The sequence below is a fragment of the Coccinella septempunctata genome, chromosome 8 (genome assembly GCF_907165205.1).
Source record: "Coccinella septempunctata chromosome 8, icCocSept1.1, whole genome shotgun sequence".
NCBI lineage: Eukaryota > Metazoa > Arthropoda > Insecta > Coleoptera > Coccinellidae > Coccinella > Coccinella septempunctata.
Window position 1 is genome coordinate 29,123,473 of NC_058196.1, and position 27,928 is coordinate 29,151,400.

At 37.5% G+C, this 27,928-nt stretch overlaps 3 protein-coding genes across 7 annotated transcripts in view; 2 read left to right on the forward strand and 1 right to left on the reverse strand.

Annotated features, from left to right (window-relative positions):
• The window catches only part of LOC123318472 (peripheral plasma membrane protein CASK), a 217,718-nt gene that overhangs the window by 45,948 nt on the left and 143,842 nt on the right, over positions 1 to 27,928 (reverse strand). The gene's annotated exons all lie outside the window — the stretch shown is intronic.
• On the forward strand, positions 872 to 2,339 carry LOC123318475 (trophozoite cysteine proteinase-like). Its single transcript, XM_044905103.1, has 4 exons — positions 872 to 1,124; positions 1,189 to 1,455; positions 1,546 to 1,785; positions 2,093 to 2,339. Exons 1-4 carry the CDS (start codon positions 1,029 to 1,031, stop codon positions 2,282 to 2,284), a joined length of 795 nt encoding a protein of 264 aa, XP_044761038.1. The 5' UTR covers positions 872 to 1,028; the 3' UTR covers positions 2,285 to 2,339.
• LOC123318473 (trophozoite cysteine proteinase-like) lies at positions 3,926 to 5,845 on the forward strand. Of its 2 annotated transcripts, XM_044905100.1 has the most exons (6): positions 3,926 to 4,087; positions 4,247 to 4,513; positions 4,577 to 4,834; positions 4,911 to 5,168; positions 5,246 to 5,506; positions 5,645 to 5,845. In XM_044905100.1, the coding sequence occupies exons 1-6, from the start codon at positions 3,995 to 3,997 to the stop codon at positions 5,834 to 5,836; spliced, it is 1,329 nt and encodes a 442-aa protein (XP_044761035.1). In that variant the 5' UTR covers positions 3,926 to 3,994; the 3' UTR covers positions 5,837 to 5,845. The 2 variants fall into 2 exon arrangements, with proteins under 2 accessions (XP_044761035.1, XP_044761036.1); XM_044905101.1 differs by lacking the exon at positions 4,911 to 5,168.

Sequence of the window (27,928 nt, forward strand, 5' to 3'; positions counted from 1 at the left end):
ACAGAAAGTACTCAGAGGTGGACCGCCATATTTCTGTGCGGTTTTGCCCAAGCCCTACCCCTGCTGAGTTCCGAAATCATTGTCCGTTGAGGTAAACAGGTTTACCTTCACCCACCTCTAGATGTTTTTTTTTAAAACTCACTTTGTGGCAATCGTATAATCTGTTTTGAGTTCAATTATGGATTTTCATCAATCCAATACTTTAGTGATGCCTACATTTTGTTCATACGTATGTGAAATCAGCTTTTGATCTTACTTAACTTCCCCTTGGATTTACAATAAGGAGTTTGTTCTTTATTTCATCGAAATATTTTCACAATTTCCATGAACTGAATAGATTCAGACGTTATGGATTCAATCAATGTGATGATATTGACTTTCATTGTTCTCATTCAGGTAACATTGATCTAGATTTTTGAATAATGATAATGAGTATCTAATTATATAATATATCTTGCAATACAAGGTATCACGTTGTATTGAACTGCTGTAATATTGTTCATATCTATAGAAATAAACAGAAAATTCCACAACCGATATATCCCTTCGAATAAAAAGTGTAGGTCAATTGCATCGATATTTCTTCGAATGATGACAAAAAATTCTGTAAATCTGAAACCATCCCGCGGATTTTATCCACTAATGACTTCAATATGTAGACAGATAGTCATAGCCTTCTTCAATCGTTTTTTCATGGGTTCATATCTTTTTCCCCGACTTGAATAATAAAGCCGAGTACTAGACAACAAATCAAAGTGGCAAAAAAATTAAACCACTCGGTCCAAAAAATCATTTCCGCGTTATTTCAAAGTTATCATCGGACGGTGCTTCTGATCATATCGACAGATTATTTGGACGTTCAAGGGCAGAAAAACGAACACGGAAGATAATCAAATGAGCCATGAAATGTCCTCTATATTCCGATAAGAATTGCCGAAAACTATAAGAGGATAGATCCCGAAGAATCATTTTCGTAAACGGAAAATATCATCCTTTCGAATCGAACTGAAACAAATTTTTTTAGCAGAATGAGAGGGTTCATTGTGTTCCTTTTCTTTGTCCCTTTTTTGTGCGTACAAGCACTAACTGAAGACGAAGTAGAGCGACAGTGGCAAGAATATCTGGTAAGAAAGAATGAGTACACAAAATCAATTCAATTTCGAGTGACCATTCTTGTTATGTTGATAGCAACAGTACAAGAAGTCCTACAGATCCCCAGTCGAGAAATCTAGACGCTTCTCCATCTTCAAATATCATCTCGAGGAGATTGAAAACAACAATAGGTTATTCAATGAAGGTAAGGCAAGTTTCAAGAAAGGAATCAACGAATTTTCTGATTGGACCGATGAAGAGTTTAAAGAATATGTTAGCCATGGATTGATCAGTGAAGGAAATATACTCAACCCTCTAATAGATGTAACTGGTGAGATTTATGAAAGTTGGAAGGAATTTCAGGTGAGAAAATTTACCTATTTTCTATAAAATTTCCCTCATTATTTTTTCTATGTAGGCAAATGCCAAATTCAACAAATATTTTCATTTTAGTCGAAATATAAAAAGACCTACAGATCTCCGGTGGAGACCAAGAAACGTTTTGAGATTTTCAAGAACAACTATGTTAAGATGTTGGATCACAATGGTCTTTACGAGCAAGGATTAGTGAGCGACAGGTTAGGAATCAACCAATTTTCAGACTGGACTCAGGAAGAATTCAAGGACTTCGTAAACAAGGGTTTGATTCCTTGCGAAGATGCTGATATTCTTCGCAGATGGGAAGATTTCAAGGTGACCATTGAACTTGTTTGCAATTTTATAGTCTTAGATTGATTTATGGACGTCTGATACACTACTATGTATTCGCAGTATTCTGTGCTAATTCGATGAAAGAAAGAAAGCTTTTTTTATTTATAATCTCACATTCACTTCCAATAAACACATTTCAAATAGAAATAATATCTTTCAAGGTTTGAAGTGAAGTTTCATCAGAACAGTTCACCCTCTATCTCCCTCAAGACTACTAAATCCAGAAACTAATCTGAAATTATAGTCAATATGTAGAAAAAGTTCTCTGCTCAAGTCCTGTTTTTTTCAGCGAAAATTCAACAAGTCCTACCAATCAATCACAGAGACAGAAGAACGCTTCAACATATTCAAGAGTAATGTGCGTATGATAGATGAACACAACAGGCTTTACAAATTGGGGAAATTCAGCTATCTGATGGGAATCAATCAATTCGCCGATTGGACGAATGAAGAATATAAAGAATGGGTTCGAACACACTGATAGATGATTGAATCGGATCAACGGGCAAATGAATTTTCGATTTAGATATTTTGATTTTTTTTATGTACATATTTTATGCACTAAAGTATTTCAGTGGAAGAAAGAGTTGTTAATTCATGCATTATGATCTGCAAATACTGTTAAAAGGCTAAAAAACATCCCATATTAAACCATATGTATTCAGTGACATAAAAAGTGTTTTATCCAGAAGAAATTATTTCTTCAACGATGGAAGATAAAACATTGACATTCCTATTTTTTGCTATAGTATGCTTTGTAGACTCATTATTCCTTCTGACTGTGTAGAAGTGCTAAATATCCTTGAATTTTTATTCAATTTTTCAATTGATAGGTTTAGACTGAAACGAGCAACTAAAAATGTTCGAAATGTAAATCTTTTCATCAAAATCAAATATGGAGAATGAAATATGAAGTATGCAGTATTAAAAGAAGATAAGAAAGCTATAGGAAAAAAAAAATTAAATTGAAACATTGATCATTGATACTGAAATAAAAAAATGGGTCAACAACGTAGAAATGGCACAAAAGAAGGTTTTGAATTGAACATTTATCTGCGATTTTTTGTCCTTGCCTGATCGACGGCATAAAACTGAAGATAAGAACAGTACTCTAGACAGAATTAGAAAAAAAATAGAAGAACAAGGAGTATTGACATAATATTTATCGATATCTGATAAAAGTTACATTAACACACAACTAATCCATTTCGAGTATTTTTGCTTTTCCGAGATTCGCGTTATCTTTCCACGAATTTCTCGTTGAAGTAAAGCTAAACAGTAAAAAAAACTGAATAAAATAATAGACAATTGACAAAATTTCATTTTGACACAAAATATTGTAGATGCGAATAAAATTTCTTGAAGAACTAGTGAAAAATTGCTAGAAAATAAACTACTCCTCAATACTTAAGTTGTTTCCTTGCCAGAAAAACACGACAGAGTTATTCACCCTAAATACGAAGTGTGTTATGAATCTTTATAAATGATCAATAGACTGAACTTTTTACGACAAGGGGAAGTTTAGTTTAGTTAAAAACAGTTTCGGAATAGAATGAGTAAAATTTGTATTTGATTCAAGGAATGTGGAGTTACTCAGTAATTAAAGTGTACACTGAAACAGCTGAATTTTACTTCGAAACTTCAACTCTTTTCATATTTCACAGGTTTTAAATGTTTCCTGGTTGAAACATGGAGAGAATTCCATGTTTCAATTCCATCCTTCCAAGGATGTCAGAAAAGCACTTGTTATGCTTCATATCATATCGCATAAGCGTCCACCACTTTTCTTTTAGTACAAAGATTGAAGTTGGAGCATTTAAGACATAGCTGACCTCCAAAAACAGCAAGCTACTCGTTTTTCAAAAAACGTATTGAGTGGAAAATGGAGTTTACTCGAATTGAGGACAAACACTCGTAAAAATTCAAAACAAAGCGAATTCACCATGGAAAAATAAACCTGTCTACCGATAAGATACCGTCCTTGAACTTGTACATGGGTGGTATCATACGACTTGTCAAAAAAAATCACGCAATGATTTCGAGTACCTATCGAAAAAATCGAAACAAACAGATCACGACTTAGATAATTCGAGTGGGTGTACTGATAAACCTACGGAGAAACGTATAAAATCGAGTTTTTGCTTAAACTCGTCCTCTTTGGAATCGCATCCGACAAGATTCAATAAGCAGAATGAAGACTGCAGCTATATTTTTCTGTGCTATTGTATTGTGTGTGCACGCCATCTCTGATGACGAAGTTCGTCGTCAATGGCAAGAATTCCAGGTGAGCAAGCTTATTATTTCAAATTTCTATCCATCACATTCCTCTGCTTTTGTCGATAATATATGAAAATTATTCGCGATATGGAAATTTATATTCTGGTTTCGTGAGAAAAATACCGATTTTCTTTCAAAATAACAAACGGTTAAATATTTCATTCAGGAAACCTACCACAAGTCCTACAGATCTCCAGTAGAAACCCGAAAACGTTTCACAATCTTCAAACAGCATCTTGAGGAAATCGAAGCCCACAACAAACTTTACGACGAAGGCAAAGTAACTTGGAAAGAGGGTGTCAACAAGTTTGCTGACTGGACTGAAGATGAGCTCAAAGAGTACATTAATCGTGGACTTTTGAATGGAGATGTCACCGTCCGTTCTATGCCCACTGAAGATCAAGAGATTCAGCGTAAATGGAACGAATTCCAGGTAATACATTGAAGAATGAGATATAAAATAGATTTTTATGCATGACGACTAACTTCTCCGTAGAAAACCTATGGCAAATCCTACAGGTCCCCAGTTGAAGCCAAGAAACGTTTCGAAATCTTCAAGAAGAACGTAATCAGGATTGAAGAACACAACAAACTCTACGAGCAAGGATTGGTTAGCGACAAAGAAGCAATCAACCAGTTTGCTGACTGGACTGAAGAAGAATTCGAGGCTTACGAAAAGAGAGGAATTATTCCTGAAGAAACTGCCCCTTCTTCTGAAGATGTAGAGATTGAACGTAAATGGAGTGAATTTCAGGTAACTGTGAAAACATTTTGATGTTCCACTCCACTATATTTTTGAGAGTCAGGAAAACTAATTTAATTATTTTCAGAAAACATACAAGAAATCCTACAGATCTCCAGTTGAAGCCAAGAAACGTTTCGAAATCTTCAAGAAGAACGTGATCAGGATTGAAGAACACAACGACCTCTACGAGCAAGGATTGGTCAGTGACAAAGAAGGAATCAACCAATTTTCTGACTGGACTGAAGAAGAATTCGAAGCTTACGAAAAGAGAGGAATTATTCCCAAAGAAACTGTCCTTTCTTCTGAAGATGCAGAGATCCAACGTAAATGGAATGAGTTCCAGGTAACTATGACAATATTTGAAAGTTTTATGCCACCTTTTTTTATGAGAGACCGGAAAACTGATTCGATTGTTTTCAGAAAACATACAAGAAATCCTACAGATCTACAGTTGAAGCCAAGAAACGTTTCGAAATCTTCAAGAAGAACGTAATCAGGATTGAAGAACACAACGACCTCTATGAACAAGGATTGGTTAGTGACAAGCAAGGAATCAACAAATTCGCCGATTTGACTGAAGAAGAGTTCCAGGATTATGTCAAGAAAGGTTTGATTCTCAAAGATTCCACCGTAAGAGACAGTGACGATGAAGATATGATGCGTAGATTCAAGGATTTCCAGGTACTTATCTTTCTTTCGCGCTGTCAGCTAATTTAATTGATAGATTACCTAAAACAAATTTTGTATTTTATAAAGCTGCATGTATCGATGCCTAGAAAGATTTCTAATGAAATTAATTAATTCATTTCTCATTTGCAGAAAAAATACAACAAATCCTACAAATCTGCTGCTGAAGAGAAAAAACGTTTCGAAATCTTCAAGGAGAACGTAAGAAAAATCGACGAACACAACGCCCAGTACTACGAGGGAAAAACCACTTTTCTGCAAGAAGTCAACCAATTCTCAGACTGGACTCATCAGGAAATGATTGATTGGCTTATAGGCCATTAGACAAAATGACATTTTCGTCATTCAAAAATAACTTTTCGCTACATGGAAAAATTTTGATCTCTCTGAATTCGAACTTCTCAAAGTCAAGTTGTACTGTATTTAGTTGGTAGGCTTTATGGTATAATTGTAAATGAAATATTGATCTTTTTTTTCTGATTCGAAATAAACTGAAAGCGAATGAATTATCATCTTTCCTATTACAGAACTAACCCCTTTTCCCATGTATTTCCTTACAGGACAAATACGATTAGTTATTAATTTTTCCTGTTTGTCTCTGTTTCGTTAGAACTACTACTCGGCAACGTTGAACTCACACAAGTCGTAAGAAAAAATACATCGAAACGTCTGCGAAAGCAAATTGTATCTCCAGATAAAACACACAACAAGAAAATTAGTATAAAAAACTGGACAATTCTTTTTACTGCCAAATGAATTATCTGCATACAACACAAGAACTGCTTTTATCACTTATCTCCAACAAAGTCTATCTCCAACTGTGAAGAATCCATCGTATAATATGTGTATAAAAATTTGATATGAGAACGATAGGAAATTATAGGATATTCAAGTGAAAAACAAAGAACTTTTCGATAAATCTGGAAACCTATAGTTCCGGAGATTTTTTCATATAATTGTAATAAAATTCAATTGACACTATTTCATTTTGTGATTCTCTGTAGTTCGCCCTAATTGGGAAATTATGAATTTGAAATAAAGAGCCTATTTTCATTCATAAGTTACTTGTGATTAATGAGCTATAATTCACTGATTGTCTATCAAACTTTATGATCACCCAGTATAATTGTAGAATGTCAGAAGTTTCCCTAGAGAATATTGAGTTATTACCAATAAATCCGAAATCATTGAAAAGAAAATGGGACATTTTGAACATAATTTTCTGACAACGTGACTAGAATATGTTATGGCTATTATTCACTTGGATGATTTACCAAATTCTACTTCATATTGTTTGCTAAATGTCATCCGACTGAATGATACCCATCATCATATGCAGGGTATTTTCAGAAGAACTTGACACACCAACCTAAAACTTTGACAGATCCTGAATAGGTGAACATAATAGACAGCTGCACTCTTTGTATTCGACATAGTTGGAGTTTTGGCCGAGCGGCTATTTGAAGCAAAGGTTTAGGAACATTAGCTTACGACCAATGGAGCACTGTAGGTTAAAATATCGCCATCATTATTGAAAATTTACGCATGTCTGTGTTATTATATCCCAATGGCTCAATAATTATTATAATACTTCACTACAATGGACCATGTTTTTTAACCTTTGCCTCTTACCTTAACCTCTAAAGAAACAAACGTGAAAAATGATGAATGATCCATTGAAGAAATATTTAAATACATTTTTCTATACACGTTTCCTACACTGCCGATAAATGACATAACTGTTCTCTTTAGGTTCTCGACTTAGACGCATCGGCCTAGACCAAAAAAAAGTCCACGGGAGTTAAATTGCATGATCTCACTGGCCGATGGTTATCGCCTATTCGAGGAAACACTTTGCCAGGAATGTTTTCACGCTGAAGAGTAAAAAACCTATGATTTTAACACTGATATGGCACGTAGACCGTCTTGGTGGGAACAAACATCATCCACATCTCTAAATTCCAATTCTGACCATGAAAATGCATTAATCAAAGTTAATGGAGCAATAAATTCACAGAAAAAACAGGCCCTACTAAATTCTCGAAGAATAAAAACCAATAATTTTTCCTTCCTGAAAAACCCACCAAATAGTGACACTTTAGACATAGGCTTTTCAATAATCAAGTCCAAATACGTCAATTCTGCTTTTTAAGGAAGGTGGAAATGCACTACATGGTTCATAAAGATTTTTCTGTTGAATTAAACCTCACTTTCAAGAATTCCTAACGCCCAATCCGCAAAGACATGACGTTATTGACAGGCTTGAGTGAACCGAACTCGAAACCATTCAAAACCTTATTCCCTATGCCAAATCCAATAGGAATCGTTTGCGAGATGCTCAATTCCAAGGAATGTCGTGTAATGGACACACCTTAGACCTGCAAGAGCATTTGTTGGGACGAGTTTTTAGCCTAATAAACTAATTCAGAAAAATGATCACCATTCATGAAGTGCATTTCAACAACTTAGATGTTTTCCACAAGCTTCCATCGTTCCATTTTCACTAATGGCAAATTTTCAGTTGTCATCTGTCAAAATTTGACAGCTCATTTGGTAATTATGAAATCTTCTCGCTTGAATTATTATAATAATAATTATCGACAGCAGTTTATTCATCGTGTAAAACTCCATGTTCACTAGCCCCCATATGACATCTTCGGATCTGCCATGATAGAATCAATTCGCAATTACAACACCCAAAATGATCAAGTGTTAGGATCGCTTTGGAAGAAGGTTAACGACTAGGACGAAGGACCTATCTAGATTTCAGATTCAAGTAACGACGTCAAAGGAATTTGAAAAGCAAGTGACCATGAACCTCATGGAATTTTTTTTTCATTGAATTATCAGGAAGAAATCATCTTAGAAACAGATTTATCTGGCACGTTAACCTTGAACCTGCATTTTGGGAGGAACACCTTGTTCAATAGCAGCAATCAATAATGCCAAATTTGGAGTGTTACCAAAATCAAAACATATATACTTGAGATATAATCTAAATCAATATCTACAAGTGGAAAACAGTGACCGATTAGACCTAAAGGAAAAGTATAAAACTGAGATTTTGCTTAAACTCGTCCTCTTTGGAATCGCATCCGACAAGATTCAATAAGCAGAATGAAGACTGCAGCTATATTTTTCTGTGCTATTGTATTATGTGTGCACGCCATCTCTGATGACGAAGTTCGTCGTCAATGGCAAGAATTCCAGGTAAGCAAACTTATTATTTCAAATTTCTATCCATCACATTCCTCTGCTTTTGTCGATAATATATGAAAATTGTTCGCGATATGGAAATTTATATTCTGGTTTCGTGAGAAAAATACCGATTTTCTTTCAAAATAACAAACGGTTAAATATTTCATTCAGGAAACCTACCACAAGTCCTACAGATCTCCAGTAGAAGCCCGAAAACGTTTCACAATCTTCAAACAGCATCTTGAGGAAATCGAAGCCCACAACAAACTTTACGACGAAGGCAAAGTAACTTGGAAAGAGGGTGTCAACAAATTTGCTGACTGGACTGAAGATGAGCTCAAAGATTACATTAATGATGGACTTTTAAATGGAGATATCACCGTCCGTTCTATGCCCACTGAAGATCAAGAGATTCAGCGTAAATGGAACGAATTCCAGGTAATGAATTGAAGAATAATATAGACAATAGGTTTTCCTGCATGACGACTAACTTTTTCGCAGAAAACCTATGGGAAATCCTACAGGTCCTCAGTTGAAGCCAAGAAACGTTTCGAAATCTTCAAGAAGAACGTAATCAGGATTGAAGAACACAATGATCTCTACGAACAAGGATTGGTTAGTGACAAAGAAGCAATCAACCAATTTTCTGACTGGACTGAAGAAGAATTTGAGGCTTACGAAAAGAAAGGAATTATTCCCGAAGAAACTGGCCCTTCAACTGAAGATGAAGAGATTGAACGTAAATGGAGTGGATTTCAGGTAACTATGAAAATATTCTATGCTTCGCTTCATTATCTTTTCGAGAGTCAGAAAAACTAGTCAATTATTTTCAGAAAACATACAAGAAATCCTACAGATCTACAGTTGAAGCCAAGAAACGTTTCGAAATCTTCAAGAAGAACGTAATCAGGATTGAAGAACACAATGATCTCTACGAACAAGGATTGGTTAGTGACAAAGAAGCAATCAACCAATTTTCTGACTGGACTGAAGAAGAATTTGAGGCTTACGAAAAGAAAGGAATTATTCCCGAAGAAACTGGCCCTTCAACTGAAGATGAAGAGATTGAACGTAAATGGAGTGAATTTCAGGTAAATATGAAAATATTCTATGCTTCGCTTCATTATCTTTTCGAGAGTCAGAAAAACTAGTCAATTATTTTCAGAAAACATACAAGAAATCCTACAGATCTACAGTTGAAGCCAAGAAACGTTTCGAAATCTTCAAGAAGAACGTAATCAGGATTGAAGAACACAATGATCTCTACGAACAAGGATTGGTTAGTGACAAAGAAGCAATCAACCAATTTTCTGACTGGACTGAAGAAGAATTTGAGGCTTACGAAAAGAAAGGAATTATTCCCGAAGAAACTGGCCCTTCAACTGAAGATGAAGAGATTGAACGTAAATGGAGTGAATTTCAGGTAACTATGAAAATATTCTATGCTTCGCTTCATTATCTTTTCGAGAGTCAGAAAAACTAGTTAATTATTTTCAGAAAACATACAAGAAATCCTACAGATCTACAGTTGAAGCCAAGAAACGTTTCGAAATCTTCAAGCAGAACGTAATCAGGATTGAAGAACACAACGACCTCTACGAACAAGGATTAGTTAGTGACAAAGAAGCAATCAACCAATTTTCTGACTGGACCGAGGAAGAATTTGAGGCTTACGAAAAGAAAGGAATTATTCCCGAAGAAACTGGCCCTTCAACTGAAGATGAAGAGATTGAACGTAAATGGAGTGAATTTCAGGTAACTATGAAAACATTTCGATGTTTTACTCCACTTTTTTTTTGAGAGTCAGGAAAACTAATTCAATAATTTTCAGAAAACATACAAGAAATCCTACAGATCTACAGTTGAAGCCAAGAAACGTTTCGAAATCTTCAAGCAGAACGTAATCAGGATTGAAGAACACAACGACCTCTACGAACAAGGATTAGTTAGTGACAAAGAAGCAATCAACCAATTTTCTGACTGGACTGAAGAAGAATTCGAAGCTTACGAAAAGAAAGGAATTATTCCCGAAGAAACTGGCCCTTCAACTGAAGATGAAGAGATTGAACGTAAATGGAGTGAATTTCAGGTAACTATGGAAACATTTCGATGTGTTTCTTCACTATCTTTCTTAGAGTGAGGAAAACTAATTCAATTATTTTCAGAAAACCTACAAGAAATCCTACAGGTCTACAGTTGAAGCTAAGAAACGTTTCGAAATCTTCAAGAAGAACGTGATCAGGATTGAAGAACACAACGATCTCTACGAACAAGGATTGGTTAGTGATAAAGAAGCAATCAACCAATTTTCTGACTGGACTGAAGAAGAATTCGAAGCTTACGAAAAGAAAGGAATTATTCCCGAAGAAACTGGCCCTTCAACTGAAGATGAAGAGATTGAACGTAAATGGAGTGAATTTCAGGTAACTATGAAAACATTTTGATGTTTTACTCTACTTTTTTTTTGAGAGTCAGAAAAAATTATTCAATTATTTTCAGAAAACATACAAGAAATCCTACAGATCTACAGTTGAAGCCACGAAGCGTTTCGAAATCTTCAAGAAGAACGTTATCAGGATTGAAGAACACAACGACCTCTACGAACAAGGATTGGTTAGTGATAAGCAAGGAATCAACAAATTCGCCGATTTGACTGAAGAAGAGTTCCAGGATTATGTCAAGAAAGGTTTGATTCTCAAAGATTCCACCGTAAGAGACAGTGATGATGAAGATATGATGCGTAGATTCAAGGATTTTCAGGTACAGAACAATTTTTGTATTTCATAATACTGCATGTATCGATGCCTAGAAAGATTTCTGATGAAATTAATTAATTCATTTTCCATTTGCAGAAAAAATACAACAAATCCTACAAATCTGCTGCTGAAGAGAAAAAACGTTTCGAAATCTTCAAGGAGAACGTGAGAAAAATCGACGAACACAACGCCCAGTACTACGAGGGAAAAACCACTTTTCTGCAGGAAATCAACCAATTCTCAGACTGGACTCACCAGGAAATGATTGATTGGCTTATAGGTCATTAGGTAACATGATGCATCTTCCTCATGAAATTCACTAATGGACAATCAACGTTAGCTCTTCATTGTTAGATGTAAAGGTGCATAACTTGTATAAAAACCTACAAAATAAATTCCATTGTACAAATGAAACAATGAAAAAGTTTTTCCTTCGAATCATATTCCAAACCCTGGTTCCGAACTATTCCGTTTCTATTGTTTTCCACGAGACAATGATATGAGAAATAAATGATGAGGTTTTCACTCAGGAAGCCAATTAATAGTCAAATTCGATTCTCTATAGAATCTATAGACACTAATAACTGATGAAGAACATGCTGTTTTACCAGAGCACTCAATTAGCAGTTTGTGCGAAGAATTTTTTTTTTATTATATGGCATAACATTTATTACTGCATTCTTATGAAGCCATTTCTAAGAAGAATGAAAAATTATGATCATACAGGATATTCAGTATTTCTTTTCAAGAAAAAATGAGACGTATCTTTCAGTATTGACCGATTTTTGTACCCATCGTTGTTGAGCCGATTCTGTTTAACATATTCGTCATATTCATCACGCAGATATATAAAGAAATGGGGAGAAGCAGGAATGCAGAAAAATGACGAAGATATATTGCGAGGAATACGTATAATAATCCACAGGCACCAACATAACCATCGAAACAATAAGCACTCTCGGACTTACGATTTCATTCTCTAGGGGATTGGCCCATATCTTTTGTTTGAATTAGAATTTATAAAGCTGGAGTTCCATTGAAAGAGAGAGACTCCCGAGGGAATGCAGGCAGTAGAATAGACACTCTCGATTCAGAGAATATTTCTAACAATTATTAACCGCGAAATTTAATTTCCATTCGGGAAATGGAAGAAAAACACTCGGAAAAACATATATGTAATATCATACAAATTTAATATGAGTTTTTCCCATATTAATTTGGCAAATCGACAAGGTTTCGTGACCCAATTCAAAAACGAATTAAATTCCGTTCAAATAACTGCCCTTTGATCAATTTCGCTGGAGAAGAAAAAGAGTGAAATGGGACCTTGAAGATTTGAATAGAGCTTAATTTGCTTTGAGAGTGTAAAGAATTTTCCATCCGTGTAAACGGAGTTTTCTTTGAGGATCCTAATCAGAAAATCGGATATGAACTTTTGATCGTTTCATCTCTCTCTCTTTTTTACTCCTCAAAACTGAAATATGTAATGGAGAAGCTGAGAGATTGTTGTTGATCAATATTTCTGTATATTACCCTTGAACAGTTGAGAGAAGTATATAAGAAATACATACGATGTATAATTTAAGGATTGGGATCATATATATTTGAATATGATCTCTTGATAGATAGAACGTCCTACAGACAAGAAATGCCAGTTTCGGACCAAAGCTGAGTCATTTCCTTGCTTTTATTGTATGCATCTGAATAGAATGTGAAGAAAAAGTAAAGGATAGTGCCGGACTTCATTGAAAAACATTGATTCAACTCATAATAAACGACTCTTCATGAAAATGCTCTACGAATTCGGTTCAGCCAACAGCCAGTTGATATGGAAGTGAAAGGACTTCAAAATCTCCAAGATTTCCGACATCAACATCACCCACAGAATAACTACATTCTTGTTCACGTCATTTGCAAGTTTCCTCAGTGAGTTATGTCCCAAACTTAACCTTATTCGGTATTTCATACTAGCTATTCACCAACTATTTCGAAATTTTTTCCGTCTTGGATTTATAGCAGTTAGTCCGGGTGCTCAGAGAGATGATTTAAGTCTTCTTAAGGAACGATAAATAATCTACAGACAATTCTATGAAATATGACTGCGGACAGCATCATTCGCAGATCTAGCGATGAAATATTTTAGTGTAGATGATTTGGAAATGTTGATGGACATGAAAACTGAGATCACTTCTTTCACTCTTTATATTCTGACGTTAATTTTAAGTTTGAGCTTTAGCTGGAGTGCTGCTGTTGAGTCCAAATTGGAATACAAATTTCTAATATCATCACATGACATTTCAAGTCTGAAAATTATTGAAACGATATCCAAATGCTGCTCCTGTTAACAAGGCCGGTCTACAAATAATGTCAATCTCATAATTCAACCTGCTGAAATGCATTAAAAGCAAGTTTCTACTCTCAGCTTAACCGTAGACATTTTGCCATAATTTTACTGGATTTAAAGTTAAATGAAGTTTCACTGTGTGTTCAAGTGTGCGCGCTGCATGAAATGGAATTCTGAGCGTGCAGCAGCCGAGCCAAATATTTGCTATTAGCTTACGGTATCAGTTATTAACGTTAATACATATTTTAAATAAATTAGTATTGCACCTGTTGCATCGCATTGCAGGACGTTATGAGGAAACAGAAACTTTGCTCATATGTAGGCCTAAAATGAAACAAATTGTTTATCTGTTTGAAAATCCGGTTGTTCTATTACTAACCTAGGATATAAAATGCATAGAAAATGTTTTGTAGATTCTATAAAACCGAACAGATCATGCTCCAATAGGAAATTGCAATCAGGAGAGCCCTGCCAAGTGAATTCAAAAATGAAAAGTGGAAAAACAAAAAACTCCATTTTCTGGTAAACAGTGTTAGATATGCGAAAGATAGGTATGGAAATATCAGGTCAAAAAATCAGCAAGGGGTTAGACCCCCCTGAAATGTCCTATTTAATACTCTGTCTGAAAATCAGGATGTTCTATTACTGTCCTAGGATATGGAGTGCATAGAATTTGTTTTGGAGATTCTAGAAAACTAAACAGTTGATAGTTCAATAGAGAATTGCACTTCAGAGAGCTCTTCGAAGTCAACTCGAAAATGAAAAGTGGAAACCCAAAAAAAATAATTTTCTCCTAAACTGGGCTAGATATTTGAAATTTTGGTATGGAAATATAGGTTTTCGAACACGCTCTATTGCCATCTAGTGCATAGAGGTTGTTTTGTAGATTCTAGAAAACCAAACAGAGAATTACACTCGAGAGAGCAAAGTAAACTGTATGATGTGACAACTAGTTTGGTTGACAGTTGGGTACCTCAGTTGCCCATTTTACTATAATTGTGGTCGTTTAACATTACGGGTGAACCGACTAGGAATGTTTAATCCTGTATCCCCCCCGAATCATTTCGAAGTTTCATTTCCCTCAAGGCCTATTGAAAACGGAAATTTACCCTTCCGGAATTCTGCAAGGGATTCGAACTTTCCTTACGCGGTGATCAAGCATCGGGTATGAAATTTAGATAGTTGCTCTTTGCTCGAACTCTAATGGCGCACGACAAAAACGATCAAAACCGAGTAAATGAATGAAAATAGAGGATTCGAGAGTTGCTAGAGTAAATCATTGGGAAACTGAGATCATTTTAGTAATAGTTGATTGGTGCATCTTCCTAAGAATTAGACTAAGGAACACCCCAAAGGCTAAAAAGGAAATCGAAGGTAGACCCTTGATCCTAAATACGAAGCTTCTCGATAAAGTATCCTGTTGGAGACCAATCACTTCTTGTAAAAACCAATTAGCTGCAACCTCATAGACATAGGTTATGTCTCCGAATCCCCATCGAAGAAGATGCCGTATAGGGCCCTATGACCAGCAATAGTATTTCGATCTCACAGTACCCCCAGAATAATACATCATAGCACCAGACACGAGGAATGCAGCTTTGCGTATCATCGCCAGAAACTATGCGGACTTTGGTCGCATTCCCGGCTATAAACTATGCGCGACACGATGACAATAATACACCCGGTGACCCTCGTGATAATAGCCGTAACCGAACGGGACCCCCAGTCCCTGCAAAATCGCAATTAATTCGATTTTATTGGCTCGGTCTTACAGCAGTTGGAACCTAGCGTTATTCATGTTCAATTGGATATGTTGGAACGCTGGACGTCCATGCTGTGAGGTCACCGATTTTGGCACTGAACTCGTTCGAATTCATCAAGAATTGAGAGCCAATTTCACCAAACGATGATAACTTCGCTGTTTTTAACATCGATATCTGCTTCGTCTATGAAGTGAAGTAAGGAGGGTAATTTCATGTTATCCTGATTCTCCATACCGAAGTACAGAAGCTCCGTAAGCTTGTGCGAGTTCGGAGAATCAGTTGTGTTCTGTGTAGGCTTTGTTATTGTGTCCTTACGCCACCTTAGGCAAGCACTGTTAATTTGAAGCCAACAGTGAATGATGCCCCGTACCCGTATGGACTAGAAAATTCCTTCCCTAGTCAGGGATCGAACTCAGTACCTTACGGTTGCGAAATTCCGAGCTGACGCTTCTAACCACCAAGCTACGGACACTGCATATAGAGACACTGTATTTTAACTGAAATTAAGATGCGTCATCGACATGAATCGGTGAGTTTTCTTTCCTTGAATGACCATAATTAGAAAACGCTTCCTTACACGAAAGTCTAAGAACCTAACACAATTTTATCACTTCCACTGTATGTTAGAAGAAGAAAATATCCCACTCCCAATGAAATCAATCCCATACGTTACCAGCTCCGAACAACAATACCCATATAATTACCCCGCTTTCGGGCTACACGGGCAAAAACACTCGGTAGCGTGTTGCGGTCACAATCCGAATCTGCTTTTTATCGCGTTCAACCCTGATCGGCGACGATATAAAACAATGCTGCTTCCCGATCGCCCTGGGGTGCAGTACATTAAACGGATATGGTAAAACGGAAAATCGGAATGCCCAAACCGTTCGGGGTTATCTAGATTTCCGGAAACAGCCTGAATTAATTGGCGGAAAAAGCGAGGAATAGATAGTTCACTCTCGGGTTTATATCACGATACTGAATTTCGAGAGACGCAGTCGGATACAGGGTGTTTTCGAAGGTGAGTGAAATTTATCAAAATAAACCATTTAGCATTTAGCCAGATGACGAAATTACGATTCCTTGCAGTTGAAGTACAAGGTCCAAAGTAACTTGACGGGAGTCAAATTGAACCAAAAGGTAAGAAAAGAAAAAAGTTCTAACCTACAAGATTTTTGTTTGTGGCTCTATGATAATGAGAACTGAGGTCCTCATCAAGCATCATCAACAAAGGTAAATATGAGAAATCGGCTATTGAAAGTGCTTGTGGTATTGTTACCTTCTTTCTTACCAGATGTTTAAGTCGCGTTTTTGTTGATGATAATAGTAGTTATTTCAAAACTTGCTTTTCCGATGGAATTCAGTTGAGAGCCCTAGTTGTGAATGCGGGAAATAGAAGAAACCAAGAATTATTTGGTTAATCATTGTCCAATTTATAAATTTCAGGATCGTTTTAGGGCTATTCATGCAAATTCCGAATATTTTTTGAATTGGGTTGTGAATTTTTGTCGAATCTGACATATAGAACTTAATTTTATTCTCGCATTTTTCTGGCTTTGTTTTTTTTTATTTCAGATAAAATTTTCTGGTAGCTTGCAGAAACTCCACGGATTTTCTGCTTCTTCGAGGTAAGGATCAATTTTTGCAGTTCGAGATGCCCTTCAATTTGAAATATTTCGGCTTATTTTTCAAGCAGTTTCATCCTTTACAATCCACTACATTAGGGAATACTCCTTCTGACGAAAATGATGTATTTTTTATGAAATATCTTTGAAACGTCACATTTTGAAATAACCATTTCAACCGTTTCCCAAAAAAAATTATTTTAAGCACTTAAAAATGAAAAATAAAAATGGGTATTTAAAGTTTAAAGCGTTTCATCTCGATTGCACAAGATGGCAACATCGACTGAAATATGCCTTGATAATAAAGGACAACAAATGCATTATCTTGATGAGATAGACAAAGATGGCTGTCTATGAAGTCTGCGACGAACGAGGAAGGTCGTAAAATTTTATGGAATTTTTATGGCCGGTTGCAGTTGAAGCTCGCCAGTAAGTAAGCGCCTGTAGATCAACAGCTGTTATTTTATGAACAAGCTGATAGGACATTGTTCTTTCATTGTCTTGTATGCGCTGTTGCCAAATCGTAAACTCCGCACAAAGCGATTTAAATTTTAAAACCCCATATTTGAAGGATGATTGGAATAGTTTCCGGGGTGAATTTGAAAAAATCATGAATAAAACTCATAATTATTCAGTTTAAACTTGCATATGCAGTGATAACCTAAATTGAGGAGGAAGGATTTTTCACTGGAGTTTTCCCTAAGCTCTGGTATCATACTCGTCAGGGGAAACATATAAGGAGGGTGATTTTCAGTTAAAATGACCTACTGAATAATTCTGCCTTCTTTGTCCGATTCAATCATCTTCCAAACAAACGCTACCCGTTTCGGATTACGAAATTATTCAGCGTGCGCCCACGCATCTCCACCCTTCTTCGAACAAATTAATAAATATCGTCCGAATCGCCGGCGACTATACGGAACAATGAAACCCTGAAAAATAATACGAGAATTTCATCGCCATTCCAGACTTCCGCCCAGAAATCAGAACTAATTGAAATTCATGCCCGCCACCGTCCGTACTCGTCGTAGACTAGGTGAAATTAATTCGAAAGAGGCAACGAACGCCCCGTTAAATTAGGAACGCTAATTTGAGGGGGGCCGCGTTCGAAATCCCGGTCAGATACGTGGGTTCCAGACGAAAAGTTGGCGAATATTTGATGCCGAAGGCGACGTCCCTGAGAAAATTCATCTTGTGCCTGCGATCCCTCAATTAAATTAACATTTTCGGCGACTGCTAAAGGGAGAATCGCGATGATGTATATGGGGGGGACGACGGGGATGCTCCGAGGGATGTTTTATGATTTTGCCGATGATGCGAATTGTTTCCTTCTCCCTTGATTCTTAGTTTATCGCTCCATTTAGACGATATCGGATGACATTAATTTCAGCAAGAAAGCTTTTCTTGAACTCTACGATTAATCATTGTAAAAAATGCTATGCCGAGTCTCCATTCGTTAGAGACGGGCTCCGTATATCCAGAAAGATGAAAATTACAGAATAAAAAGCAACAGCACAATCTTCAACACAACGAAGAGATTTTCACAGTTTTCTACGCCACGTTTTCTACCCGCGCTTTACTACCCTCGCTTTGCAACCCATGCTTTCTACCTGCGCTTTTCCACCCGCGCTTTGCAACCCACGCGTTTCAAGCCACACTTTTTAATACACGCTATTCAACCCACACTTTTCAACCCACGTTTTCAACCCGCGCTTTTCTACCCGCGCTTTGCAATCCAAGTTTTTCAAGCCACTCTTTTCAATACACGCTATTCAACCCACACTTTTCAACCCACGTTTTCTACCCGCGCTTTGCAACCCATGCCTTTCTACCCGCGCATTGCAACCCACGTTTTCTACCCGCGCTTTGCAACCCACGTTTTTCAACACACGCTATTCAACCCACGTTTTCTACCCGCGCTTTTCAAGCCACACTTTTCAACACACGCTATTCAACCCACACTTTTCAACCCACGTTTTCTACCCGCGGTTTTCAAGCCACACTTTTCAACACACGCTATTCAACCCACACTTTTCAACCCACGTTTTCTACCCGCGCTTTGCAACCCATGCCTTTCTACCCGCGCTTTTCTTCCCGCGCATTACAACCCACGTTTTCTACCCGCGTTTTTCTACCCGCGCTTTGCAACCCACGTTTTTCAACACACGCTATTCAACCCACGTTTTCTACCCGCGCTTTTCAAGCCACACTTTTCAACACACGCTATTCAACCCACACTTTTCAACCCACGTTTTTTACCCGCGGTTTTCAAGCCACACTTTTCAACACACGCTATTCAACCCACACTTTTCAACCCACGCTTCAAAACCCACGCTTTTCAAGCTACGCAATTCAACCCACACTTTTCAACACACGCTATTCAACCCACGCTTTAAAACCCACGCTTTTCAAGCTATGCAATTCAACCCACACTTTTCAACACACGTCATTCAACCCACACTTTTCAACACACGCTATTCAACCCACGTTTTCTACCCGCGCTTTTCAAGCCACACTTTTCAACCCACGCTTTAAAACCCACGCTTTTCAAGCTACGCAATTCAACCCACACTTTTCAACACACGCTATTCAACCCACACTTTCCAACCCATGCTTTCTACCTGCGCTTTTCCACCCGCGCTTTGCAACCCACGCGTTTCAAGCTACACTTTTTAATACACGCTATTCAACCCACACTTTTCAACCCACGTTTTCTACCCGCGCTTTGCAACCCATGCCTTTCTACCCGCGCTTTTCTTCCCGCGCATTGCAACCCACGTTTTCTACCCGCGTTTTTCTACCCGCGCTTTGCAACCCACGTTTTTCAACACACGCTATTCAACCCACGTTTTCTACCCGCGGTTTTCAAGCCACACTTTTCAACACACGCTATTCAACCCACACTTTTCAATCCACGTTTTCTACCCGCGCTTTTCAAGCCACACTTTTCAACACACGCTATTCAACCCACACTTTTCAACCCACGCTTGAAAACCCACGCTTTTCAAGCCACGCAATTCAACCCACACTTTTCAACACACGCTATTCAACCCACACTTTTTAACCCACGTTTTCTACCCGCGCTTTTTCTGTACTATTCATGATTCAAAAAGTATTCATTTCGAAATGTGCATCTTGTTGTAGTTAATTCGTAGCTAGTCAGACAAGGATTAGTACTATGTTGGTTGGTCGATATAAAAGAATACCTATTAAGTGCATACTTTTAGTTATTGATGAGGAATTGAGTACTCACTGTAGTCGGAGGAACAGTTGTGTTGAAAATTCCTGCTTACCTGAAAAGGAAGAAAAAAGATTAATAAAATCTGGAAAAACAGAGCTTTTGAATACATATCTTCACAATCTCAGCAAAGTGCTTATCTTGCGCCCATAAGTATGTCAAAATTGCCATCACCCAAACTTCTTAACGACTGATCTACCACCTCCATCCGGAGAAAGAAAAACAGCCAGAATCGGATCAAACTAGACAATCCCGTGAACGATTCCTGTTTTTACCTGATAACCCCTCGGGAACGGAATGTAAGAGTCCCCAACTCTATTGATTAACGACATCTGATCCTGACCCTCTTGTTCGGCCATCCGAAACGATTCTGAATGTTCCCGCTCAGATGAAATTTATCGCGAATGTATCCACAGGTCTGATGGATGGTGTTACCGGGACCGAATTGATGTTTTACAGGACCCTCCGAGTCTCACGTGACCACGTACGACGGTCACATGTCGATACACACGTGAGTCCGGCTGGTTTAAAAGAGCCTCTCCGAGTATCAACCTCACATTCATTGAGATTTTGTATTGATATATTAGAAATCAGAACATATAGTATTTTTGAATTGAAAGGATAAAAAACAATCAGGAAAAGAAACGATCAAGATAAAACGATCAGGACAAAAAGAGATCAGGACAAAAACGATCAGGACAAAAACGATCAGGACAAAAAACGATCAGGACAGAAAACGATCAGGACAAAAGCGATCAGGACAAAATACGATCAGGACAAAAATGATCAGTTTCAGGATGAAATAGATAGAAACTAACAAAATCACCAACCACAGACTCCCCATTAGATCAATCTCGGGCAAGAACCCTCCTTTATGCGAGCTAAAATGCAAAACGTGCCTCCCCATAGTCTGATGTGGAAACGCGCAGGCAGAAGACTCCACAGGTGAATCGGAGAAGTGCAAACAAAGGGTTTCTTGCATGAAAATATCGTGTCATCTATTATGATGCACCGTAACACTCGGACTCAAAAGCGACTCCTGAATGGTCTCGACAATGAGAACGATGCAGCGACGTCATGTTCTCCAGCGGAAGAGATTGACGTCGCTGTATCCGACCTTGCTCGTCGGGACACCGACGCCTTTGTCGTTTTTCGCTCCCGGCACTTTAATTTAGATGGTGAGGGATGAAAAATCAATGTCGGTACTGGGTGAATGAAGTTTGATGCTTGTGGAAGCTTCTTCGTGTGTGGCGAACTCAATAATTGAAGGCCTTTACCATTGGAAACCTCGTGATGTGAATAAGTAACTATTATGGTCTACACTTACGAGGATATATTAAAAAATTCTTAGCCTAACCTTTATTACCTAGTCGTTGGAATAAAATTTACGAACTTTTAAACTTTTATTCAGTTGAGGAAAGAGATGATAGTCCGATGGAGCCAAATCTGGTGAATAAGGGGGGTGCCATAGTAATTCAATCCCTAAATCACGAATTTTTTGCATGACAACATGAGATTTGTGTGCAGGGGCGTTGTCTTGCTAAAACAAAACATCTTTGGATAGCTTTCCGTGTCTTTTCTCTTTTATTTCTTTCTGTAGAGTGGTCAGTAATATCGAATAGTAATCTCAGGTTATTGTTCTACCCTTATCCAAAAAATCAATTATGATTACTCCATGGCAATCCCAAAAAACTGAAGCAAGAACTTTTCCAGCAGATTTTTGGACGAAAACGAAACTTCTTAGGTCTTGGAGAACCAGAGTGTCGCCATTCCATCGATTGTTGCTTTGTTTCTGGATCGTAGAAATGTACCCAAGTATATCCATAGTGACAATTCGGTTTAAGAAATCTAGATCGTTTTCGAGCACAGATCGAACGCGATGCTTTTACCCTTGCACGCTTTTCGTCAACATTCAAACATTTGGGGATCCATTTTGTAGCAATTTTTCTCATGTCCAATTTGACGTGAACTATATGATGAACGCAATGAAATATTCAGTGCTTCAGATATCCGTTTTAGCCCAATTCGACGGTCTGATAAAATCTTGTCATGAACTGCATCGATATTTTCGGAGACTGACACAGAAACTGGCCTTCCCGATCGGTCATCATCTTCAATGGAAAATTAACCTCTTTTGAAGCTTGCAGTCCAATTTTTCACAGTCGCATACGAGAGACATTGATCACCAAGGGTATTGAGCATATCTTCGTAAATCTTCTTACCTCCTAAATCTTTTAAATACAGGTAACTGATGATGGCTCGATACTCGAATTTTTCGATTTTCACAATTTCGGTGGACAACTTCTTTCTTTTAATTTATTGCGTAACTCTGGTTTACTTTTTTGACCTCAAACTTCACACTGACACTTCTAATGTGTTACTGTTCGTTGCTATGGTAACGCAATATTTTTTATGCATAGAACTGGTCTAGGCTAACGAGATATCAATACATCCTCGTAATTTTCCATCTAAAAAAGAAAAACTTCAAAGCTTGCATTGGAAAAATAATAAAGAACTAAATAGCAACTTGTCTAACCTAATTTATCTTCCATTAAATTAAAATTAGGGAAATTAAATATTTCCCTAGAACATGCTTAGATAAGACGATTTTTATTTAACGTCGCTGAAAAGTCAAGAAGTCCACTATTTTACCAGAGCCAACATGATCCCATCGTATACCTTTCCACCCGTCGATTTTCGAAGATAAATTTTCAACGCTACCTCGTTTGCGGATGAAAAGTTCATCTTACTGAAAGCAATATTCCCGTGGGGAGTCCGACAACCAGAAGCCGCCCTTTCTTTGAGAATCAATCAAAGGTGTTTACTCCGAAAAACAGTCCGCAGAGCGGCGTTCGCTGCGGATAGCCGGAGAAACAAGAAATAAAAGTCAGCCTCGCCTCCTGCTTATTTCCACTCACGTACACCGTGGCGGGGAAACAATTGTAGGGCGATAGGAAATGGCCTCTACCTTCTCCAACCAGCCGGAATGTCGTTATATCTTTATTTCTTCGGCAGACGCCCGCTTAGAGGATGGAAAAACAGGTCAAATTCGAGATAAGGTTTGATGACACAGAAAAGATTTTAGATTCATTCAAACCGAAGAGAAGGTGTTTGGGTCTATACAGGGTAAACCTTCTTGCTATGGCAACACTAAGCAAGACTCCTTTAGAGCGACAACATAGTAGAGAAATGATAAAATAAAGATTTTACTTTAAGCCTCCACTTCTGGTGGAATCTGCAGGCTTAAATGAGGTGCTTATTGTTACAACACCTTGGTTGGGCTACTTATAGCTTTTCGTAGTGCTCTCACTTAAGTCGGCATTGTGTCGATGAATGTTTGAGGAAAATTTGGCAATGAGGACAATTTTTGGTGTAATACCCAAACCTAAGCCTAAAGCCTCTGAATCCCAGTGCGGCTTTCGAACCAATCGAGGACATAATTTTCACACTGCCACAGCTGCAAGAGAAGGCCCGTGAACGACAATCAAGAGTCTATACAGCCTATATGGATTTAAATAAGGCCTTCGACTCGGTGAATTGGAGAGCGCAGTGGGAAATCATGGGAAGTCTTGGAGTACCCGTAAAATTCTTAGCAGTGTGTGAAATCCTCCATACCAAAAACACCGCTAGAATACATCATAATGGCTCTACAACCGATCATTTTTAACAAGGCTGCGTGATAGCGCCATTACTGATCAAAATTTTCGCCATAGCTGTCTCGATAATTGCTGACATGAGTATGCCTGCAAGAGGTGTTGGAATGAGATTCAGATTTGATGGAGGCCTGTTTAACCTATGGCGCCTCAGAGCAGAGCAAAAACCCGTACAAAGTTTATCATGGAACTTCAATATGCAGAAGACTGTGTACTTATCGCTAGCAGCCCAGAGGATCTACAGATAATGTTGGACACCTATAAACATATATACGAAGCTTTAAGGCCTTAGACTCAACATTGACAAAACCAAAATCCAGGTAAGTCCGATAGAAAATCTTCAAATAGATATCACCCTAGAGGATGAAACTCTAGAAGAGATCGAGCAGTTAAAATACTTGGGAAGCTTCATGAATACTAGGGCTAACCTGGACAGGAGCTAAAGGACAGAGTGTTTCAAAATCACGACCTGAATCTGAAGACCAAGACAGCTGTTAACAAAGCAGTGGTCCTCCTAACGCTTCTGTATGGAAGCGAAAGCTGGACTCCCTATAGGCGACATTTAAACAGCTTGAACAAACGCAACAACGTCATCTAAGACAAATAATGCACATCACATGTTTCCACAAAGTTTCAAATGCAGAAGTCTTGCAGCGCGCGAGTTGTATAACAATTGAGACTCAAGTAACGAGGGCCCGACTCAGATGGAGCGGCCACATTCTGAGGATGCAAGACACAAGACTCCCCAAAATAGCTCTGTATGGCGAATTGACAGAGGGAGCTCGGAAACCAGGAGGCCAGTATAAGCGGTTTAAGGATATACTGCATCAATCCCTAAAATCAGTTAATGCCAATAATAACTGGGAACAACTAGCGTTAGACAGAGCACAGTGGAGGTCTTTGGAACACAGTTATAATGGAGACTTGAGAAGAATACAGCGGCGGTCAGATCTGGTTGGTGATTATCCATGCCCGGAGCGTGGAAGGATCTATAGTTCACGGTTGAGTCTCTTCAGTCACAGGAGGGCACACGGTCGCAAGTAACCCTAAGAAATTATAAGTTTGATCGCACCGAAAGTCCGTTTCTTAGTCTTTTTTTAGATTTTTTCTCGGTAACAAGATTCAGCAATGAATGAATGAGTAAGACAATACTGAAAATTCAATTCATGTGCAAAAAGTAAGTTTTCTTCTCGAAAGTACACTTCAATTTTTTACCAGTTTACTGTTACGTTCTTAACGTACAACGAAGCAACATTGTCTGCTTCCTTCCATGTTCCCTCTAGACTCTAGTGGTTTCATTGCGAATGCTATAACATTCTCCAACAACGTCAAAAGGCCAAGTGACTCTAATAAAACCAGGATACCGCAGAAAGAAACAAATTTCCTGAATTCCCTCACGATGTGTGCAGATTTCCAGTTGCATCTAGTTCTTTCTGCAGCGTATACCTACTCAATTACGAATTCTTCCAGCTGTTGAATCCCCTGAACGTATCAGACGAAAACTGGCACCGAGAGAGCTGAATAATTCAAACGGTTCTTCTGGGACCCATTTCAACCGGCTGCCAAGCGGCAATAATTCTGTGGTACGGTTTCCGTATACTCTCCGGCTTCTTAACTTCACGAACAACAACCTGGGATGTTTGTATGTTATGTTACAATGTCCCATTCGACGGAGAAGTGAAATCTCTTGATGCAAAGTTGCGAATCGATAGAATAGTTTGCAGTGGAATACGTGATTTTGGCCAGAGATAATAAGTTTCACACCCCGTATGAAAAAGGGTACACTTTTGATATTTCTCGAGATGAGCTTGAGACTATAACGGTGAAAGATCAAAGTTGCAGCCACGTTAATGTTTTCATAACTTGGTCAAATGAGATTGAATAGACTACACCAAATGTTGTTAGTTTTTCCTCAGTAATTTCCGAGAAAAAGAGGTATACAAGGTCAGTATTTTTTTGACAGATGGTAGAACTCATCAAAATAAGTCGTTTAACCAAAATTTTTCTATATAAAATATAGATGGCTGAGATACAACCCCTACGACAAAATTTCATTGAATTTCAAGTACGGGACTGTGGAAGGTGACTCCGGCATCGCAAAAACGAAACAAAACATAAACATATGGCTGGACGATGAATGGTTCAGTACCAAGTTCATCGGATTAGATGCATCAGGTCACTTTTGAGGGAATCATAATTGTTGTATCGTGCAATTTAGGGTGACAAAAAATGTAGAAAATCGAGGCAGTTTCTTGAAAGTGCTTATGCTAGTTATGTCGAAAAAGTGCTATGATGTTTCCCCATTTCATCCCATTTTTACGACGATTGTTGGAATGTTCGAACAAGAAGATTGTGATGCCCATTGTGAAAAAATTCGTGAATAATTTAGACGAATTTTGAAGTAATAGTCTTATTTTTACACTTGTGTCCTAAGTCTCTTCTGTCAGTTGGTATTGAAATGAGCCATTTAATAAAATCCTGTAAGTTACTAGAAATATTGAGAACAATTGGGCAATCCTAAGTTTCCATTTTCATTACCACGTAAATATCGAACGAGCCAATATTCTAAACGAAACTACATGGTCGAATCAGGAGATAAGTTTTTTCCCACTGCTTTGCGATAATTCAGCTAACAAACGGTCTAGATATCGATTGAAATTTATTTTGGGAGGATTTTGCATCTCTTCATAAACTTTTTAGGGTTTTCACTCCCAATCTCTGAAACAAAATCAATTAAAAATGAAATCAACGATTTGCTCCTGCGTAAATTCTTGCACTAATTTGTCAGAAGCAAATTAACTAGAAAAAATTGTTGCGTGACAATGAACTCAAAATAAATAACGTTGAAATTATGATTCTTCGTTACGTTTCGGAGTCTATATCAGACTCCTTCATCAGACGAAAAAATCTACTTTTGAAAATCTTCTGAATTGTCGCTTTTTGTCTGACATTAATTGTCAACACACAGAAACAGAGACTGCACAGAAACGTTGATTCATTTAATTTTGAAATTACCGGATGACAGTTCCTTCTTTAGTAAATTGATCCAAATATGATCTATTCCTACCGAACAATTTGCCAAATTATTATCTTGATCTAATAGAATACACGTAGACTCTTTAATTTTTCGTTTAAAATGGTCTGGTTCTGTCATTAAAATTTTAGTGTTGTCCCAATCCATCATTTTAATGACAGAACCAGACCATTTTAAACGAAAAATTAAAGAGTCTACGTGTATTCTATTAGATCAAGATAATAATTTGGCAAATTGTTCGGTAGGAATAGATCATATTTGGATCAATTTACTAAAGAAGGAACTGTCATCGGGTAATTTCAAAATTAAATGAATCAACGTTTCTGTGCAGTCTCTGTTTCTGTGTGTTGACAATTAATGTCAGACAAAAAGCGACAATTCAGAAGATTTTCAAAAGTAGATTTTTTCGTCTGATGAAGGAGTCTGATATAGACTCCGAAACGTAACAAAGAATTATAATTTCAACGTTATTTATTTTGAGTTCATTGTCAGGCAACAATTTTTTCTAGTTAATTTTCTCCTGACAAATAAGTGCAAGAATTTACGCAGGAGCAAATCGTTGATTTCATTTTTAATTGATTTTGTTTCAGAGATTGGGAGTGAAAACCCTAAAAAGTTTATGAAGAAACGGTCTAGAGTCGTATAAGGATCTATTTCATTTATCATTTCAATTTTTTTTTCAACTTTGTCATTTTGAAAGTTTTGTATAGGTGATTTTTGGTGAAACGCTTCATTTTGAGCAGTTCTACCTTCTGTTGAAAAAAAAAGCCTCATCTCCTGAAACAAGAAAAGTTCAAATTTCTGC

Bases quoted from the DNA above. Each gene is read 5' to 3' on its own strand.
- LOC123318475 (XM_044905103.1), top strand. From the start codon at position 1,029: ATGAGAGGGTTCATTGTGTTCCTTTTCTTTGTCCCTTTTTTGTGCGTA. The intron at 1,125-1,188 runs GTAAGAAAGAAT...TTATGTTGATAG, and splicing joins GACAGTGGCAAGAATATCTG to CAACAGTACAAGAAGTCCTA. The intron at 1,786-2,092 runs GTGACCATTGAA...TGTTTTTTTCAG, and splicing joins GCAGATGGGAAGATTTCAAG to CGAAAATTCAACAAGTCCTA.
- LOC123318473 (XM_044905100.1), top strand. From the start codon at position 3,995: ATGAAGACTGCAGCTATATTTTTCTGTGCTATTGTATTGTGTGTGCAC. The intron at 4,835-4,910 runs GTAACTGTGAAA...AATTATTTTCAG, and splicing joins GTAAATGGAGTGAATTTCAG to AAAACATACAAGAAATCCTA. The intron at 5,507-5,644 runs GTACTTATCTTT...TCTCATTTGCAG, and splicing joins GTAGATTCAAGGATTTCCAG to AAAAAATACAACAAATCCTA.